The 18,744-nt window shown below is 43.9% G+C and overlaps 1 protein-coding gene across 1 annotated transcript in view; it reads right to left on the bottom strand.

The window, feature by feature from the left end:
• Window positions 1-18,744, bottom strand: part of pcdh19 (protocadherin 19) — a gene marked incomplete at its 5' end in the record, with an annotated part of 51,232 nt that overhangs the window by 12,779 nt on the left and 19,709 nt on the right. Inside the window, 2 exons of the mRNA XM_079167159.1 lie at window positions 8,373-8,545; window positions 10,354-10,412. Coding sequence (XP_079023285.1) covers window positions 8,373-8,545; window positions 10,354-10,412 — 232 coding nt within the window. The remainder of the gene's footprint in view (window positions 1-8,372; window positions 8,546-10,353; window positions 10,413-18,744) is intronic.

Here is an 18,744-nt window from a genome sequence, read left to right as displayed (position 1 = left end):
CAGGGGGGAGATGATAAAGGCACCGGGAGACACAATGAAATAAAAGAAAAACAGAATGTAGGAATTCTCAAATGGATTAAAGAGGATGGAGGTATAGCGGGGGTTTTTTTCCACAGAAAGGATGTAATAGGGGTTAAAAAAGAGAAATGCACATTGCTGCAGCACAGGAGACCCCCCCCCCCCCCTCCTCCTCCTCGCTCTCTCTCTTCCTCCGTTACCCCAGCTGCAGTGATAAATGTCTCTTTGTATTCTGGACAGAAAACTGCAGGCTACAATGTACTTGTCAGAAGACAGCTGATTTTTCCCGTTAAACAGAGCAGAGTATATTCTAAATCTTTCCTTTCACAGAAGGAGAAGACAGATCTGATAACTTGTGCCGAGACACGTAATGCCCAGTGTCCCCCCCCCCCCCCTAGTTACTACACGTTTACCGCTGCGCCCCTGTGTGTGTGTGCAACGTATGTGTCTGCAGCAGGTGCAGCTATGTGCTACTGCATGCAATTTGTACTTTTGCTAAATTTCACAGCATCCTTAATCCCCGCAGTATAGCCATGGTTCCACGATGAGGGCTCATAAATGGGAGTCAGTACTACAGGTAATGGAGCTGATTATTGCTATCTGGGCTACGGGCCAGCTGCCAGACTCTGCCCTGCCTAGAGGGAGCACAGGCCGCCTGGTGTCTGATATCCTGGGATCCCTGTAATACAAGCCTTGCTTTGGCAGTCACTCTGTGACTATCCTGCCCACTTCCAGCCACACACTGAGGCTCCTTTGAGCTAGTCTATGTGTATAGTATGTCCTCATCGGGTTGTTTACTCCACATGGTATCAGTCTATAGTCATACCATTTCAGCGACAAGGCTGTTGGTAAAGCATGCTTTTCGCAAATGTGTATAGGGACTCATGAGGAGAACTCAAGCTGTTATAAAATCTGCTATTTTCTGTCTTCGGGGCAGAGTGGTTCTGGTGGCCAACAAATTACATTCCTGACAAGACAGACAACAATGACTTATCAGTTTGGGGACACATTCCCTCTTTCTCTCAAGTGACCAGCAGCCATTGGAGTCCTCATTTCCACTAACACCCCAATGTATTAGAGGTGCTGGTTAAAAGAGACCATGTTAGTGGCATCAAATTGCCATTCCCAGTAAGACAGTGATGTAATTCACAAGTAAGTCATTTTTGAGTATTACAGTTGCTGACTTGGTTTACATCACAGATCAAATTTCAATGGACATTCGACCAAACTTTGAACGATTAATTATCTCTGAAGGAAAAATAATTTGCCTTGGCTTCACTGTCACAATTCGGGTGCATGAGACAGCCTCTGCACTTCACTGTTTGTGGGTGGGAAGGATGCAAAACAAAGAACAGCATGGGGGAGGAGGCTTTGTCAACCTCTCATTATGTTGAAAATGCATCACATAGAAGATAAGACTAAATGCAAATTGTGTTCAGATTATAATCCATGGAAGCAAGCCCACATCAAAGCTGGAGGTACAAGATCCTGGTTTAGGTACAAATGGGACTGCAGTCTTATCACTTGCCTTGTGTTTCATCGGAGAAGGGGTTGTACCCCTGCAGTGACCTTAAAGAATCAAAAACACAGCGGTGCGGTTCGGGAAAATGGCCTCCGCCTCGGTCCCTCAGACACAAACTGGAATCAATCGGAGCCACAAAAGGCGAACAGACTGGAGAAAATGCTACAGCTCTGCTACTGGAATTCTGTTTTCCCCCTACCAGTAGTATTTCTCTCTTGTGCCATCTCTTTATCTTCCTCCCTCACACTCACTCTCCCCCCTCCTCCATCTCTGATTAACCTTTAAAGACACACACCTGCAGGCACACACACACACACCATATACTGTGTGTACACACCCTCTCAGACAAGATTTAGAATTCAGGTACTTTCTCCTCTCGCTTTAATACACACTCTGCCTCCATCAACTTCAGCACATTACCTGCTCTTAATCTCCCTCCCTCTGTCTGGGATCATCCTGATCCCCCTGTTTTCCCATCTGCTGTCGATCGGGGGCCCAGCTTGGCTAGGTGCTCAACAAACAACTGTGATTCACTTGGTTTCTGCGGAGATTATTAACACACCTAGCATGCCACGGCGTCATGAATAAGCAATGGAGATCCGGAGCCCTATTTTTCTCTCTGTCTCTGCGTTTCCTCCCTCTCTCTCACTTGCCCTGCCGCGTTGTGAACTGAATGCCAGGATTGTCTAGAAAATGAGCTGTCAGTGAAGGGCCTGCAATGAGACACATCAGGCTCATTGTGAGCCCTAGAAAATAATGAACTATTCCCATTTCTCTCTCCGATATGTTCAATACGCTATCCGTGACAAGTGCAGAGAGATAAGCAGTCCCCTCTTGAGCTGATTAAATACACTGGGTATATTCAGGAGAGCTTTAGCAGAATGAGGGTTGAGGGGATGCCATCCTAGTATTAGAACATAACTATATGTTTTCAGTCTGGGCTGGAGGAGAAGACCCGCTGCATGCCTTTTTGCTCGTGGCTGTGTTAGTGTGTGCAGTTGAGGAAGAGCAAGCTAGAGGCAATGCTTGTAAAACATAAGAGAATCAAAACATGTCAAGTTTGTTTAAGCACTCCCTCACATCTCTTAACTTATTCCCTTGTGGATTTTTTTTTTTTTTAAATAATTTGTTGGTTTACTTATTTATACCACAAACAAACACTACCAGCCAATTATTTTAATTTAGAACAGACGTAAAAGCAGTGTAGCTGCCGGCCCTATCCAATTCGGGGCCCGAGGTAAGACTTTAGCTGGTGCCCCTGGCATTCCAGCCAAATCCACCACCAATCATTGTGTTCAGAATCACAAATAAACTGCTTAGCTTTATGTCTTTGAGATTAAGCTATGCAGATCACACTTACAAGAAAAACTGTATTTCTCAAAAACGTGTTGTAGGTTAGTGCCCAAATACCCGAAAAGTCTTTCCAAATTTCCCTTAAGGTGGGAGTAACTGACATTTACTCTGGCCATCTAGTAAATTAGCTAACGCTATCGTCCAAAGCAAGCTAACAGCCCTCTGCTTCAACGCCAACTGCTAAGGAATAGAAAAACTATTCATTCATCACGTCACCTGTCTTTTCTCTGTTTATCCTCTTCTTCCTTTTGTTCGCTGGGCCCCACATACCCAGACAATATGGCCTATATTATAGGCTACGTAGTTATGTTGTGGCTTTTTTAGGCAATATTTTTTTAAATAGTCTAAAATTGGTATTACTAAAAAAAGCAATACATTGTGAAATTGTTTCCTTTCTAGGAACCTCCTGAAACCGGATCGCTTTAATCATTGAGATAAAACAAAGATGGATAAAGGAAATCCACATCTCTCCTCTAACTGATGGAGGTTTATTTTACCGGGGGCAAATTCAATATTGGTCAGCTCTTTTTTTTATTTTTATTATATAAAGTATAATTTCACTAAGACAGAGCCAGAGACCTCACTGAGTCACACAGTTTCATTCAGTGATGTAAGCTCGATAAAAAAGATGAGCACAGATGGACACAGCTTGAAATGACATTTTATTTCCTTAAACAGTACTTCCTCCAGTCTCTACATCTCGGAGGCAGAATCTGCATCTTGGTTGTTCATTACAGACCTCACTACACCTGCTAGCAAGCCGTCTCTAGTGTGTTTGAGCATGCAGCGCGTGTGCACTCTATCTTCCTTAATGCTTGCATTGCACTGCGCTCTTTGTCACTGTCAGCCATTTTACCTCCACCAAGGGTTACACATTAGATTAGGCAAATCCAAATCAAAATGGATGGTCCCAGTATAGAGTTTGTATGTTAATCTCATCGTAAAATATCATAACGCAACACGTGTTGTTGTCAGCCCGAATCACAAGACGACTTTTGGTGCTTAATTCAATCAAATGTTGTTTGAGAATCAGTCACGTCCTCTGGCACAGTCGCAAAGTTATCTTGGAGTGAGAGAATAAAAAAAGAAAATCACTTCTACCTGTCAGAGAGATTGTTTCCTCCTTGCCTCTTTTTATTTTCCCTCGCTAAGACTGCTTACTAGACTCTCAGCTCATCTCTCCATCTCTGTCTCCCTCACACACCGACTCTCTCTCCCCCTCTCCTGTTGTCAGCACAGCCCTGTTCCTGTTGCCTTCCTGATTCTGACACCTGTCAGCATTTTCGTTAGTAGATCAGAGAACTGCAAACTGGAAATGTTCCCGTGTTGAATTTAGGGCAAGCTCGCAGCAGAAACATGTGACGTGCCTTTACGCTTTCTGTAATTCAACAGGGGAAGGGAACTGCCTGACTGGCACAAAGTTGGGAGATGTGGGTTGGAGATGTTTTCAGTCAGTAGATGGAAACAGACGAGGAAGACAGAACGACATATGGAGGGTGAGGGGAGAGAGAAAAGGGGGGAGGGGCTGAAATCAATTAGGAACAGTGAAACCCTGTGGATCTGCTGATGGAAGAAGGGAATATGGAGAAGTCTGCAGCCCACATAGGGGGCTTCCATTCCTGGGCTCCAGCTTCAGGCACACACCCAAAGGGAGCTAACAGATAGATGAGATATACTCTCCAGAGGTGGAGGCTGAGGAATATGTCAGAAATAAAAGAGGCCTGTTCTCTAATTGAGCAGTCTTGGAGTTTAATAAGCCAAGAGGAAGGTCTTCTTTTTTTTTTTTCAAAAGAACATTTACACATTGACCTGGAAATAATTCCAAAACCAAGACCAGAACCCTCTAAACTGCTAAATCGGACAGTGTGAAGCAACATCATTCCCTCCCTTTCCGTCCCGCGGAGATAACTCAAGCGATTTAACAATACATGAATCTTAATCCTTAAAAACCATGGCTCATCCATATCCGGGAGGAATTAAAGTGTGAGCTATGACAATCAAAGGAAGTTGAAAAAAAAAAAAAAATAGATTTAGCTCTCTTTGTCACCAGCCCCCTCGGAGTCTGTTCCCTCGCTTCTCCCTTGACACTAATGGTTCTACAGAGCCAAAGCTAGCATGTCGCACATTTCAACCAAATCCTCCTAACTTCACAGACATGCCTATAAAGATAAAGACAAATTCATTTCATATAGCTCTTCTCCTCAGTTTATAGCTGCAGCGATATCGTCCATCACTATTCTATTGGCAGATATGATGGAGCCATTACATGTTAAAGATAGCCCCTCCTTTATAGATTCAAAGAGATTTAATGTAATTTGTTCTTCAGATACTTCCTAATCTAATCCACAGGGTGAGGATATTTCAGGTCAGGTTTGCAAAAAGAGCACACACGCCTCTTTAGACTCTTGGCAGGGATTCAACAAAGAGGCATTCGCTCAGATTTAAGTCTAAAATTTCTTCACAAGCACTTCGCTGAAAGTTACCTTGGTGGTGGCTGGCGCAGGAATAATGAATAGCTGTTGTTGAAACATCATCAGTGAAAGGGAAAACAAGCATAACTCTGATGGACAAAAGCCAAATATCAGACTGCTAAATTGAGACAAGGAGAGAAAAAAATGCCCACTGTGAGATTCAGAGCAGGGCTAGTTAGCAGCTGAATCTCGTCATACAATTGGATTCCCACATGAAAGCACATGACGGGGATGCAGGGTCTTTGTGTAAAGGTAACGGCTTGTCTCCTGGGCAAACAACACCTTTACATGGCACTGGGAATGGTAAACATTTGCACAGTAAAAGCCCAAGAGTTTAACCCTTCCTCCATCCCTCTTCAAGCCTCCTTTTGTTCTCAGCACTTAACACAAGAAAACAGAACAATAAAAACACACAAAACACAAGGCACTTCTATCCTCGGCTTGTGTGTGTTGTTGTCCTTTGGCAATTGCAGTCTCTCAACTTGTTTTCTGCTTTAGCTGGCAGAAGAGGCGCACTACACAACAGAGTCGGTCCCAAAAGACATCTAAGCAGCGGGGTGTTTAGTGAACATGCCTATTTGTTTTCTGCCAATTCCTTGCATACACCCAATAGCACCAGCAGATAGTGTCCGTTTTTGTCAATTAAGACAGATGAGCTCAAAGTGAAACCACATCGTCACATGACTGTAACCACCGCGGCTCTCGTATTATAAAAACCTCAAATGTTCTATTTCTGCCTTCGTCCTCAAGTGACTATGCACAGAATAAACTGAAGGAGGGAAAAGAGCTAGTGTTCTCCTGAGGAGCGCCACAAAAAGAAAAATCTGATGATGTAAAATCCTCATACAACAGCAGAGACAGATTCTATGCATCATGCTGAATCTGCCCATCTCTGTCAGCCCACCATGCCCTTTAACTGTGTAATTGCACCGTTGAGATGGTAATAGGGACGATTTCATTTGCTACGTCATTACATTTCTGCACGTGTAAGGATCTTTGGTCAAGTCGTTTAATAACTATGAACAGCAGCTCATTACTCTCTGGTGTGACCACTGCTGCTGACTGACGTTCTAAACAATGGGATGGGAAGCTTCCAGTGAAGCCATTTTGTTGAGTCCTTACAGAGGGAAAATAGCGAGTCTTTAGCTGAGTGCAATAAAAAAAATAAATTAAAAAAAAGCCAATAACAACACACCTAATTGTAATTCCAAACAGATACTTTGTTATCATCTATTTGTTCTGGTCAAATGGATGGACAGCACTGTGAAATAGCCATTTGTTCTGTTTACCAGCAACGTGGCGATGCATTATACATTCAGGAGGCATGCTTCCATTTTGCTGAAACAGATACAGTCATTGGTGGTGTTAATGAAAAAAATAACTGCCTCAGAGAGTTCTCTTCACTTGTAATATTCCTCATGTACATCATTTGTAATTGTCTCCAACAATGAGATCCCACCACTAGAAGATCTGTTAGCATGCACTTTTTGAAGGCACAGGATTTTTGGGGGGGTTTGTTGTGAAGTAATTACAGCTGGCAACCAAATAGTCAGCAAGTTCACTTTTCATTGTTCATTACTGTCTGAAGCCATCGAGGGAATGCCCGGTGCAAGTTGATTCTAATGGTCACCACACTTCCTGACCCGATTAATGTCTATCTGTGTATCGGCCCGCGAAGGCAGGCCCATTTCTGTGACTGTACTCGAGGTGAAACGAGGTGAAGTGTAGGTTGCCTAATCTTATTATTCCCCAGTCAAACAGCATCAACAGACAAATTGCTCCAAGTGAAGCATCTGGTTAGTTAAACGTGCCAAGGACCAGACAAGGAAGAGCCTTCCAGTCTTTTTAGTGCTTCTCCAGCCACACCCACACAATTCACAATCCGCCGATAAAAATAGATAAATAAATACAAAACAAATCCCATAATCTTCAATCCTTTATGCATTTTCACAAACTAGGATTCCTTTTTCGTCATCTCTTACTCATTTAAAAGTATTCCCTATATGAGCTGAGTGGAATAGTGAGAGACTGGAAAGCCTTACTGGGGCAGTGTTAGTAAAAAAAAAAAAAAAAAAAAAAAAAAAAAAAAAAAAGGAACCAAAATGATGTTGATGGAGGGAAGAAAAACTAAATTTGGTTCCCAAATTGTAGCACAGTGCAAATGTACAGTTCAGATACTGCGAGTTATTTCTGTGAGTGCTGTCCTCAAGAGTACTTTTAAAATAAAATGTCCAGTATTGCCACCTCACTCAGAATAAAATTGCTAATGTGAGCCTTTCTAAAATGTCTGCAATTTTTCATACACAGAGACCGACTCTCGCGTTCTGCTGAGCTGTTACACCTGTGCATGTGGTGTTACCTTTGAGCTCGGTAAATACCCTCAGGTGCATATAGTAACATCCTGGTGTGCTCCAGACAGCTCCCTCCGCTCTCTCTCCCTCTTACTGACCCACTCTCTTTCTCAGTCTGACTGGCAGTAGTTAAGAACGAACATGACCCTTACACTGACTTCTGCCAACCAAGTGATGTCTTTTTAAACGGCGAGTCAAAAATGAAACATCAACATTAATTCCCTGCTAAATGGTCCGACTGAATAATGGATGAGGGCACATGGAGATATGTAGATTTCCACCTTCTACCTTTGTGAGCCTAATTGCTGCCATTCAAGCACGTCTGAAGTTGGCAGACAGGGCTACTATCAGTCAATAATGTTGCCTAAGCCTGTATCAAAGGGTAGCCTTAGCTGTCAGAGATCCCTTACATTAGCTGCTCGAGCAGGACATCAAAGACGAAAAAGAAAACTGTGATGTTATTCAAACTTGCACATCTGAAGCTCGCAATGGGCATAATGCACCTTAAAAGATGCTCCTGTGGCATAAAAACACACTGCGGTGCACACACGAATACACAGCGGTCTTATCTCGAAACTGAACACACTCCAAAGGTTGTTGCAATCCTCCTTGCGTACAGCGCGCGCACACTCATGTACAAATAACAGATTTTCATACCTTGGTCTGGCAGCTGGCAAACATTGGGGGGGACAGTCATGTTCAGCACGTCATTGACAGCCGTGTCAACATAGTGTCCTCTCTGGACGTCGTGTTCACTGTCGGTCTGGTCGCTCTCCTCGTGGCCGCTGTCCTTCAGACTGTTCCCCTCCAGGTCTTTGAATGTCGATGTGCTACATGGGGGCCAAAAGGGAGGAGAGGGATATGTTGATTAGCTGTCAAATCACCTTCTTTCCCATGCTCTCCTTGGTCCCCGTGTCTCTGATGGTTTGTGACGAGCTGTCCGTCTTTCTCACCCTGTCCTTTTTTTTTATGTCCTTTCTGATTGCCCTTTTACGTGGTCTGTTTCCATGAATTCCAAACAGACGGATAGTGATTTTGCGGTTGTTGTTGTCTTAGTTAAATTGTACGCTTTTGAAATAAAAGAACAAAGCCTCGCCCCAGCTTCTACGCGGGCAGTGACCATGAAATAAGAAGGAAGTTTTAAATCTGTTGAAAGCCTTTTTGGATTCGGTGCACATTTTTTTGTTTTTAACTTCACAGATAGCATGGCAGCTATGGGGTGTCTCACACAAGGACATTTTGGATGGATGCTCTGACTTCAAGGACATAGCATTGAACAAACAGGAGGCACTCGCTCACTACAATCAAACAAATACTGCAGTAATCAGGAATTCCTGGAAGGAAGATGGATGGAGGAAACGCTGGAAGCATACAAACTGAGCATCTGTCTTGTTTGGGGCTCACAGTCAATAAAGACGGTGGGGTGGGGGGGGCACAATCAACAGCTGCACAGTAACAGCATGATTTCCCTTCATTTGATTTCCATCCCACTGGAACAAATTCCGCTTTACAAACAACACTAAATAGGGGTGAATATATGAACATGTGTTCTTGTAGGAGCGGAAACACATATGGATGAGTTCATGTAGAGGGGAGCAAGGAGGTTAGGAAGGAGAGAAAGGAGTGGATGGAGGATAAAATGAGTGTAAGGAAATGTGTGCAAACAAGAAGAAAGGTAGCAGAAGTGAAGGACAGTACAAGGTAGCTGCATTCCCGGACCCGAGCCTCACATTTTCCAGCCTAGGGGAGAGGACTGCAGGTAATGCCTGCTCTCTGATGTTATCACTGTAATTGCACCTGTCCCAGACCATAGGCTCACTGGCTCCTGAGGGATTTCTTTGTAGTGTGCTGCAGAGGCCCACACTTGAATGCGCTTCGTTTACATTAATGCCGGGAATCTCTTTTTTTTTGGAGGGGAGGGAAATTGCCATAATAGGTTTTTAAAAAGGCCGGGAGGGCCCTTAATCAAAAGAAAGACTGGAATGTTACATAGCTGCAGGTAGAAAGGAAGAATTGTAGTTTTCTAAATGAGCCTGGTTACAAAACCCTGGCTGGAGGGAATTATTATATGAGCCCCATCCCAACCTCCAACCCTGCATTCCTGCAACCCTATCCAATATCCTGGTTCTGGTTGAAGGAAATACAAAGCACATTGAAAACATTTATTCTTAACTTCTTCAGCCAAGAAAACATCATTATTGTCTATTTATGAAGCTATTCGTGTTTTGAAAGCCGATGAAGAAATGCACTTGCGAAATCTCCTGAATGTCATTTAATCATCGAGGGGTTGTTTAACGCATTAAACTGATGCAGTTTAAGCCAGATGTTTTTGCCAAATGAAGCGAATTACAGGAAAGTAATAAGGTTATCCGTAAATATGAAAATCATTACTTGCTTATTCTGCTGCTGTGTGTTATCTAATAAGTTTGTGGCTCGTTTCAACAAATGTCTACTAAACGCACTACGGAGTAATGCTATTTATCCCCAAATCTTATCATCTCACTGCAATTATACCAAACGGAAAACATACAGGAGCACATGCAAACTGCTGCAACGGTAGCTGTGCACTCATTAGATAAAACAATTACAGATAACGACGGTAACGAGGTGCTGGTAACAATTCCTAATCAACACATACCTTTTAATGAGGTGGGCTCTGCTGTTCACGTAACTGGAGTCAATGGAATAATTCTCCGTCTGCAACACAAGGATGTAGGGGGTGGGGGGTGAGTGGGTGGGGTGGGGGTTGTGGTTGAGGGATGATGGGGGGCAACAGAGAGAGGTACTTTTAATAATGGAAGCAACCAAAATAATGTTAGCAGTAATTGGCTTTCAGTTGAAATGTTATTTTCCACAAAGGCCCCGGTGAGCTGCCTCGACTTTCAAAGGGCTGAGTCCTATTCTCTTTCAAAGCACACACACACAGAGAGGCTGACTGCGAGTTGAGAGCTGAGGAGAGTGCTGCAGCGAGCGCAGCCTCTCGTCTCCTCTTCACCCTCCCCGCTCTCGATCCCTTGCTCCATCCCTCCGCTGCCGGTCAGCCCGCCGTCTTTAAAATGGAGTCATTAGGACGGACAGGCGATCATGCAGACAGCGGGAGAAGAAAAGTTTCCCCTTTCTTTTTCCTTCTCTGAACTCTTCACTTTTACCATGTTTGAGAAGACATTAATGTGGAAATATTAAATAAATAACTGCAAGAGAAGTAGATGAAATTAAAAGTGTACCAGGGGAATCTTAACTCCGCAATTGCAGATGAAAAGGCTTTTAGAATATGCATGTGATAGATCTCTGACCCACATTAGAGAACACAGTTCAAAGGCACCCACATTCATTTCTTTTGTCTCTCCAACATTTATTTAGCAAGGAGAATGTCGAGTAAGAGCACATGGACAGAGGAGTTAGTGTACACTGAGCAGGTAGCCCCTCCTGCATCTGCCAAGCTTCTACTCACACTTGTTAAGATGTCAGGGGGCCAAAGGGTATCAAAGCCTCTCAAAGGACTTCCCCAGTCCTGCGAAAAGCCAGGATACGACCCTTTCGACAAACTTTGATAAGATGCAGGTGTTTTCTGCAGAAAGAAAGCAGAGCCTTCACTTAAAATTCCACGGCGCAGATACTGTATCCTGATAAAAAGCTGAGAGTCAATGGCAGACTTCCGAGGGAAGTCTAGAGAACCGATATCAAAGCCCTGTTGAAAAAAAAAAAGTCACCCCTATGATAAGGAAGGTTAATGCAGGCACTGGAGCACAGTTGCTGATTATCAAGTGAGCTACACATTTGACACTGCTGTTGAGGTAGCAGCGGCCCGGCACAGCTGTCATACATGGTGACCAAACAGATTTGGATTTAAACTCAAGATGCGACTGTGCGCGCACCCTCCTTATTAGATGTTAATGGGGTTGAACATTTTGAACTTTTTCGGCGTCAGCGTGGAAGTGAATCCACAATGCCGAGGAGTCGGAGCAGTAAGGACGAGGGAAGCGGCGGAAATGTCAAACATTAGTCCCCGTCTTCTTGGATCTCTTTTAAAAAAAATACATAAATAAATAAAAGTGATGCCGGCAAACCACAGGAGCCAATGTGCGGTGTTTACCTCTGACAAATAGCTCCCATGACCAGTCTATGAAAAATGGAAGAGCTTGTTAATGCAACCAAATACATGTCCTTGTTTGTTTAGGTTTGTGGTATTGATGCCATTTACTCAGGGCTTCAAAGACAACATATATGCTGTGCGGCATTATTATCTGACTGATGCTGCTTATTTGCTCTGAACTTTAAGGAACTTGTATGTATTTCAGAGATGTAGTTATATTTTAGTATCCTCAAAGGTGCATATAAGGTCTACCTTCAATCATTAGGAGATAAGCTATTGTTTGCCTTCTCACCCTCTTTACTCCTAATTATTTTTGCAGGAAGTCTGTATAATGATAGGCAACAATGCAAGGGCAGGCCTCTGATTGGGGCTTGCTAAATTATGATGCAATGTGTTTGCACTGAAGGTTAGCATCATTCTGTCTCCCTTTACCATTTACCCCTTATTAAACTTTAACTCATTAATACAGAGAGGATAATTCATAAAAAGGAATTTAATTAACATTTTATTATTAGCTCTTAATTTGGAGCACACCATGTTTGTTCTCTTGTATTACCCCTGACTCCTTTTGTTCCCGTTCAGCTTGACTCCATTAAATATCAAAGGTAACTGCAGTGGCAACACACTGCAACTCAGATTGGTTATTAATTAATGATTAACACATACTACGTCATGACTTTCTGAATCATGCCATACACACGTTTTATCAAAGAATAAAGAACCTTCTCTTAAAAGATTTATATATACATACAACGCTTCTATCATAGATCATGTGTTGATGTTGATTAATATCTACTACAAAATCTACTGTACATGCATATCTTTTGTGTTCTCCTGTGCTCATCTTTGGTCACAGTGACCGTGCATTAAACGACCTCCTCTCCAACAGTGGCTGCGCATCCAGTGAGAGACTAATGAAAATGCAAGGCATGAGTAACATGGGAAAACTTCATTTAAAAGACAAGATAGAAAATTTCTTGTGAATGTCACTCTGGCTGCAGCCTGTAATTGGTTTGGATGGCAGGTTCTGTGTAAGCACAGCCTGGAGAGGAAGGCAGCATGCCCCGGCCAGCTCTCAAGCTGTTCCAGTCCAGAAATGGAACTGTACTCTTCATAATGCAATTCCCTCTCAGGGTTTTTACATGGAGCGCTCTTAAGTGTGTAGTAGGTAAAACCAAAAGAGACTCCTCACAGTATTCAATGCTTTTGCTTCGCTATTTCTTCCTCTATAGCTCATGTTCAACACAACAGCTACTTGTTACTCCAAGGTGGCGGAATCAACATTCCCTCTATTTATCAAATTGTCAGGGGAAATAAACAAACACTCAACATGTGAGGGCACAACCTTGGGCATTGGTGAGTCAGTCGGGTGCCTATTCTGAGGGAGAATCGGATGCATTAGCCCGGGCTTCCTGTAAAGAAATGTAATGTCTTCCCCCACATTTCTGACCGACCTCAAATTGGAGGATATGTCAATACGTCTTGCTGGGAGGTCAAGTTTCAGGCAAGAGGATGAGGACTGCTTAACTACAGCGAGGACGCCACAAATGGCTATTTAATCAGGTTGGACAATGTGTTGTTGTGATCTGAGCGGCCCCAGTTTGGCGGCTAGAGCCACTCTATCCCCATAATTATTGTTCCGTTTCATCTGGAGGACTGGAGGGAGGATTGTAGTCCCCCGCTGTCGCTGGGTGACGGATAGGTAGTGTCGGGGTGAGTGGGGAGGGAAGTGGAAAGAGAGTGGAGAGAGCGAGAGAGAAGGTGAAGGGGAGGAAATGGGTGAGACTTGACCTGCGGGAGCCTTGCGGTCCGGCTGCTTCAGCCCAGCAGCTTTCCCCTTTTCACCCTTTGCACCTTTCTCTCCAGTAAAACCCGAGTCACAGGGACGATGGGCTCGCCTCTCTGCCACTGAGAGGAAAAGCAATCTCTTCGCCTAGTTGCTGCCGTAAGATTTGATTTGCCTTCCTCCCAGCGTGACAATTGGTTCTGTAGTCTGGATGCAAGTGTATTCATTGCGTGGGGGCATGGGGAGCACCAGAGAGAAGAGGAGGGGTGGGGAGTGAAGACACCAGTTGTTATACCAGTAAACACCCGACAAGTTCGGCAGATGTCACACAGATAGGAGAGGGAAAAAAAAGAAGTCACACAGCTGCCCTACTGTATGTATTACTGAGGCTGATGTAGCACAGAATAACATTTAAACAGGGAAGCAAGCTAGAAAAATATGGACAGATGCAGCGACATGCACTGATAACATACGGTTTTGAAAAAGATAAGCAGTCTTTGCCAGGCTGTATCTTTGTCTGGAATAATTGCCGTTTACTAAATTACAAGATAAAACCTTGCTTAGCCACAGACGCATACAGTCATATCTTTTAAGCAAAGTAAACATTTGAGATACACTTTATGCATCAGATGTGAGTTAAACTGCTTAAAAACAGAAGGTATTTAAAGCAGGGCGGGGCAGGTTGTACAAGACTGTGTCTAAAATAATTGAGCATCTAAAAGAAGAAGGATTGATTGCGGGAGAGAGCGTTTCATGTCTGTCATGGATGCGACTCTTTAATGTCACCAATTTAGCTGACGAAAAAACATCAAGCCACGTTTGTTGCGGAAACAAAATGCTCTTTCTGCCACACTAAAATGCACAGTTTGAAAATACAGAACAAGACTAGACAGAATCAATTAAAACTGTCAGATCGAATTTTGCCGCTTCATTCTGCGTTCGAGCAGTCTTGAGGTTGTGCCTCAGTCTTCGTTTAGTGTTGCTGCAGCTCGCTCGCAGACTCCCCTCGGTCGCGGAAGAAAACGTTACACACAATGCGCCTTGTTATTGATATCCCATTGCTAAAAGGGAGAGATGGGGAGAGGGAGAGATGCAGGGGCTTTAAAGGCCAGCAGCAATTTTTAAATAAAAAGGCTTCATTACCTAGGTTTGGTTGTGATAAAGTAAAAGAGAAGTAAGAAAGGAGGAAATTATAAAAAAAAAAAAACTCCACGAGATGAAGGATGGCTAGTGTCTGAAACTGCTTGTTTACAGATGTATTCACCTCATGTAATTTTGCAGTGAGGATGCAGAGGAGTATGTGTGTGTGTTTGTTTGCGTGTGTCTGCGGGTGACTTTCTCATCCTGTACACTCTGACTATGAAAAGAAATGCTTCACTTTGAGCCTCTTGCACATTCACATTCTTGCACACACAGACTCTCTCTTTCTGCTTCCCTACAAAAGCACGGCTCCGACAATCCCTGACTCGCAGGGCTGAGCTGGCGCCCAACCACCTCGCCTCTGGGTCTGCACCCAGCAGCACCTCTGAGCAGCTCACATTCGGTCTGTATGACAGCCATGACGAAGACACAGACCACCAAGGCACCTGCTCAGTTTATATGTTGTTTATTTATGGGAGACAGAAGAGACGCTCTTTGGCCTGTGAGCTGGCCGTAACCCTCCACCCCTCTGCCCTCTACCCCGAAGACCATCATCACCACCTTCTTCCCGATTATAGAATTTCCCATAGATCCCCTGCCATCTGCTAGATTATAGATTTCCCTCTTCCTTTATAGAGGGCAGGGCCCCTAAGGGAGGATCAGCGGTAAAAAGGGTGAAAGAGTGCCTGAGGCACAGCCATGGTTGTGGATGAGATTACATTTTCTATTTCTGCCTGCTAAAGGGGGCCTGCCGTGATGAATACAGAGAGTTGTTACCATTTAATATCAACTGGCTCCCCTGCAAACTCAAATTATACACAATCAATTGTGACAGAAGGGCACATGTGTGACAAATAACCTGTCACATTCTCTGCATCATTTCACTTCATCACCCATCAATTCACCCCAAACCCAGAAGCCCATTTGGGAATCAATCATGTTTTGAAAGTGAGTGATTCTGTGGTAAAAAGGTTTTTAAAAGCTCCCTTGCGCCGCTGTAGCTTGTACATCTCTGCAGTCTTTGTGAATGGTCACAAAAAAGACTACAACTGGGTGAATTGAGGGCTATTATGAGGTCAATTGTGTCCTTGACCAGATGTGTTAGGTGTCGAGTATTGTTTGAGCAAACTAAATACCAGCTTCACAATGAAACAGATTCGTAAACACAATATTACTTCCTGCTGGCACTTCCTCCTCATTTCTCTTGCCTTTCCGTGTGAAATTGAACAAATATTTGCTCATTCCAACAAAAACAATCACCCCCTGCTCTCATAAAGCGAGGAAAAGAGCCAAAGTACTAAAGCTATTGCTTGTTCCACCTGTGCATCACCCCCACAGAGGAAGCTGCAGAAGACAATGCGGCTGCCTTTTATTCTGAAACAGAGACAACAGTCCAGACCAGTCTCCATGTCACTCAGGCCTACAGGCTCCACAGAAGTCCAGTTAGTAGAGATGTGATTAATTATACATACATTGATAGAAACAACATTCATTATTCATGAACTTCTCAACGTCAAAGCTATTTCCCTCCCTTTCAGCATGATGAAAAGATTTTAAATAATAGGCCCTCTCTGCAGACGTCTGCATTCCAGCGGAGTCGGCTGACGCTAAAGAGGCTTAAGTCAGAGCTGTTGTCTTACCAGAGAATCACCGCTCAGGACCAACATGTTTCAAACTGTTGGTGGCTGTGCGGGTTCCCGGGGTCTGTGTTTTTGTTTTGTCTTTGTCTTTAGAGACATGGGTGGTGCTTTTAATCCTTTCAGATGGGAATTATGGTGTCCACTTAGAATAAATAGGCGTCTACTGCTTCGCCAGGCACACAAGGCTGGATGGAGCTTCATCTAACACCTGTTCAGCGTTCAGGTCTGCATGTTTTTCCAGACTTATTCCATCTCCAAGTCAGAAAGAAAACCAGAGTGTCTCTATGAGATTACGACTCACGGTTTTGCATAGTAAAAAGGCAGGAGGGAGGAAAAAGACTTGACTATCGCGGCTGTTTCCTTAAAGAAATCGGCTTACTTTCCTTAAAGCCCGTGGAGCCAAATCAAACTCAAATAGCAGGCACTTCCCCTTTAGGCAAGTCTTGAGGGATTTTCTTTAATTTGGATGTCAGACCGAAAAGTTTTCACACTCACTCTCATCCCAAAATCCATTCATGTTTGTACGGCGCCACATGAGAGAGGTAGGTAGTGTTTTTTTAACAGACTCCGGAAATGTTGAGTGTAACATCTAATCCAGGTAGTTTAATTGTTTCCAGGAACCACTGGGAATAAGCACTACAAACATATGTTTTTAACAGCCATTCAATTTCTAGAAGAAAACTACTAGACAGCGTCTTCTGTTTCTCAGTTGTGCCCTATATTAGCCAGTGTTGGGGGGGGAGCATGCTAACTGAGTGCACAAGGAATCCCCAAAGGTTTCTCCCACCTCCCCAGGGCAGGGCCTTAAAAATAAACATTGAGAGACACTGCAGATTATGTAAACACATTTCCCCCCTAAATGCTTACATGAGAGCAGTGACTGAATAAACAGCATAACTTTTGAGTCACTTTTGAAATCAGTAAACTTAGAATACATTTTCGATTAACTCAAAACACACGAGGACGACAGAAAAGAGGAATCTGCGGGCAGAGCTGATCAGCTTGCGCTCCACAACATGGTGGAGCACGACGCCTGGTGCCTTTTCTCTTAGCAGCTTAAAAGGTGGCTGCCAGACACATCACATCGGTGCTGCTGTGGTCTCTCCGTCTCCCTCCCTCTCTCTTTTTCTCTCACTCACTGTGACAAGGCATCTTTCCAGACATTTTAGTTGGATGGAGATTTGCAGCAGCTCATTACAGACTGGGAGGCTCCGTGAGCGGATGCAGTCACTCGGAGATGGATTGAGTGGGTCTGTTTATTGACATGCCTTAATCTGACACTGGGTAAAGGGAATGAGTCACCGCCTCCAGACACGCTACCACATCGCAGCCACTCCAGCAAATAGGGAGGCAGCACCCAGGACACAAGTGGAACTTCATCAGCGCTCATTAATCCAACTACCCCAGGCCACTCGCTCAAACAAACCGTGTTTACACTGCGTGTTGGCTGGATGGAGGGGTGACGGAGCTTTTCAAAAGGGCATGTGTGCAGGTGCTCAGATCCGCACCGCACACACACACACACACACACACACACACACACACACACACAAACATGTACTCCAGCTCATCAAAAAGCAACCCGCCTTCCTAACCCACAACCCCCTAAACACAATATCGGTTTACACCAGCTGCTAAAACTCAGTCGGTGCACTTTGTCTCGCAAATCAGAGCTGGTGCACAAATCAGGGGTGGACGATTGGGCTCGATGCCAAAGTACGTATCACAGAAAGGGGCTTTTTATTGAACAGATGGGCATACGAGATCTTTTAGCTAGCGTCACACAAGGCTACTCCTATCAGTGATCCAGCTATGGAAGCCTAGTTAGCTTTTTGATCCTGTTTGCTGGTGCTTGAATATGCATCACATCTGTTGCTAATATTTGGGATGGTCTTTCTAGGCAGCTGTCAGCACCGTCCGGATTGACAGCAGAGTATTAGGTGCTTGCACATCATCACTTAAATCCGGCTTGTTAACAGGACTGTGACAGGCTGCCATAAGGGCACAGGGAGAACAAAACAACATCCAACACTAAGTGGTCCGACGCTACGGTTTGTTTTCCATTACATTGTTGTTTAGTACTTTGTCTGAGTGATGTGGACGTGTGAATCCTCTTTATTTTATATTTAAAGTAAATATACGACAACAAAAGAAATCTAAACCCCAGCTAAAAATGAGAAACTGTGTAAACCGGTCGCAAACAAAAATAAATCTTTCTTGAAGAAATGCTTACATGCAGGCACACAGGCACAAAGGCAAAACAAGCAAAAGGGAATAAACACTGTCACGGAATAACGCAACACAGATTTACAGTGGAACACACATGTTCACACACACACACACACACACACACACACACACACACACACA

This window comes from Pholis gunnellus (assembly GCF_910591455.1).
Source record: "Pholis gunnellus genome assembly, chromosome: 10".
In the NCBI taxonomy this organism is placed as follows: Eukaryota; Metazoa; Chordata; class Actinopteri; order Perciformes; family Pholidae; genus Pholis; species Pholis gunnellus.
Note: the sequence above shows the minus strand (reverse complement) of the source record. Positions and strands in the feature narration are given on the sequence as shown.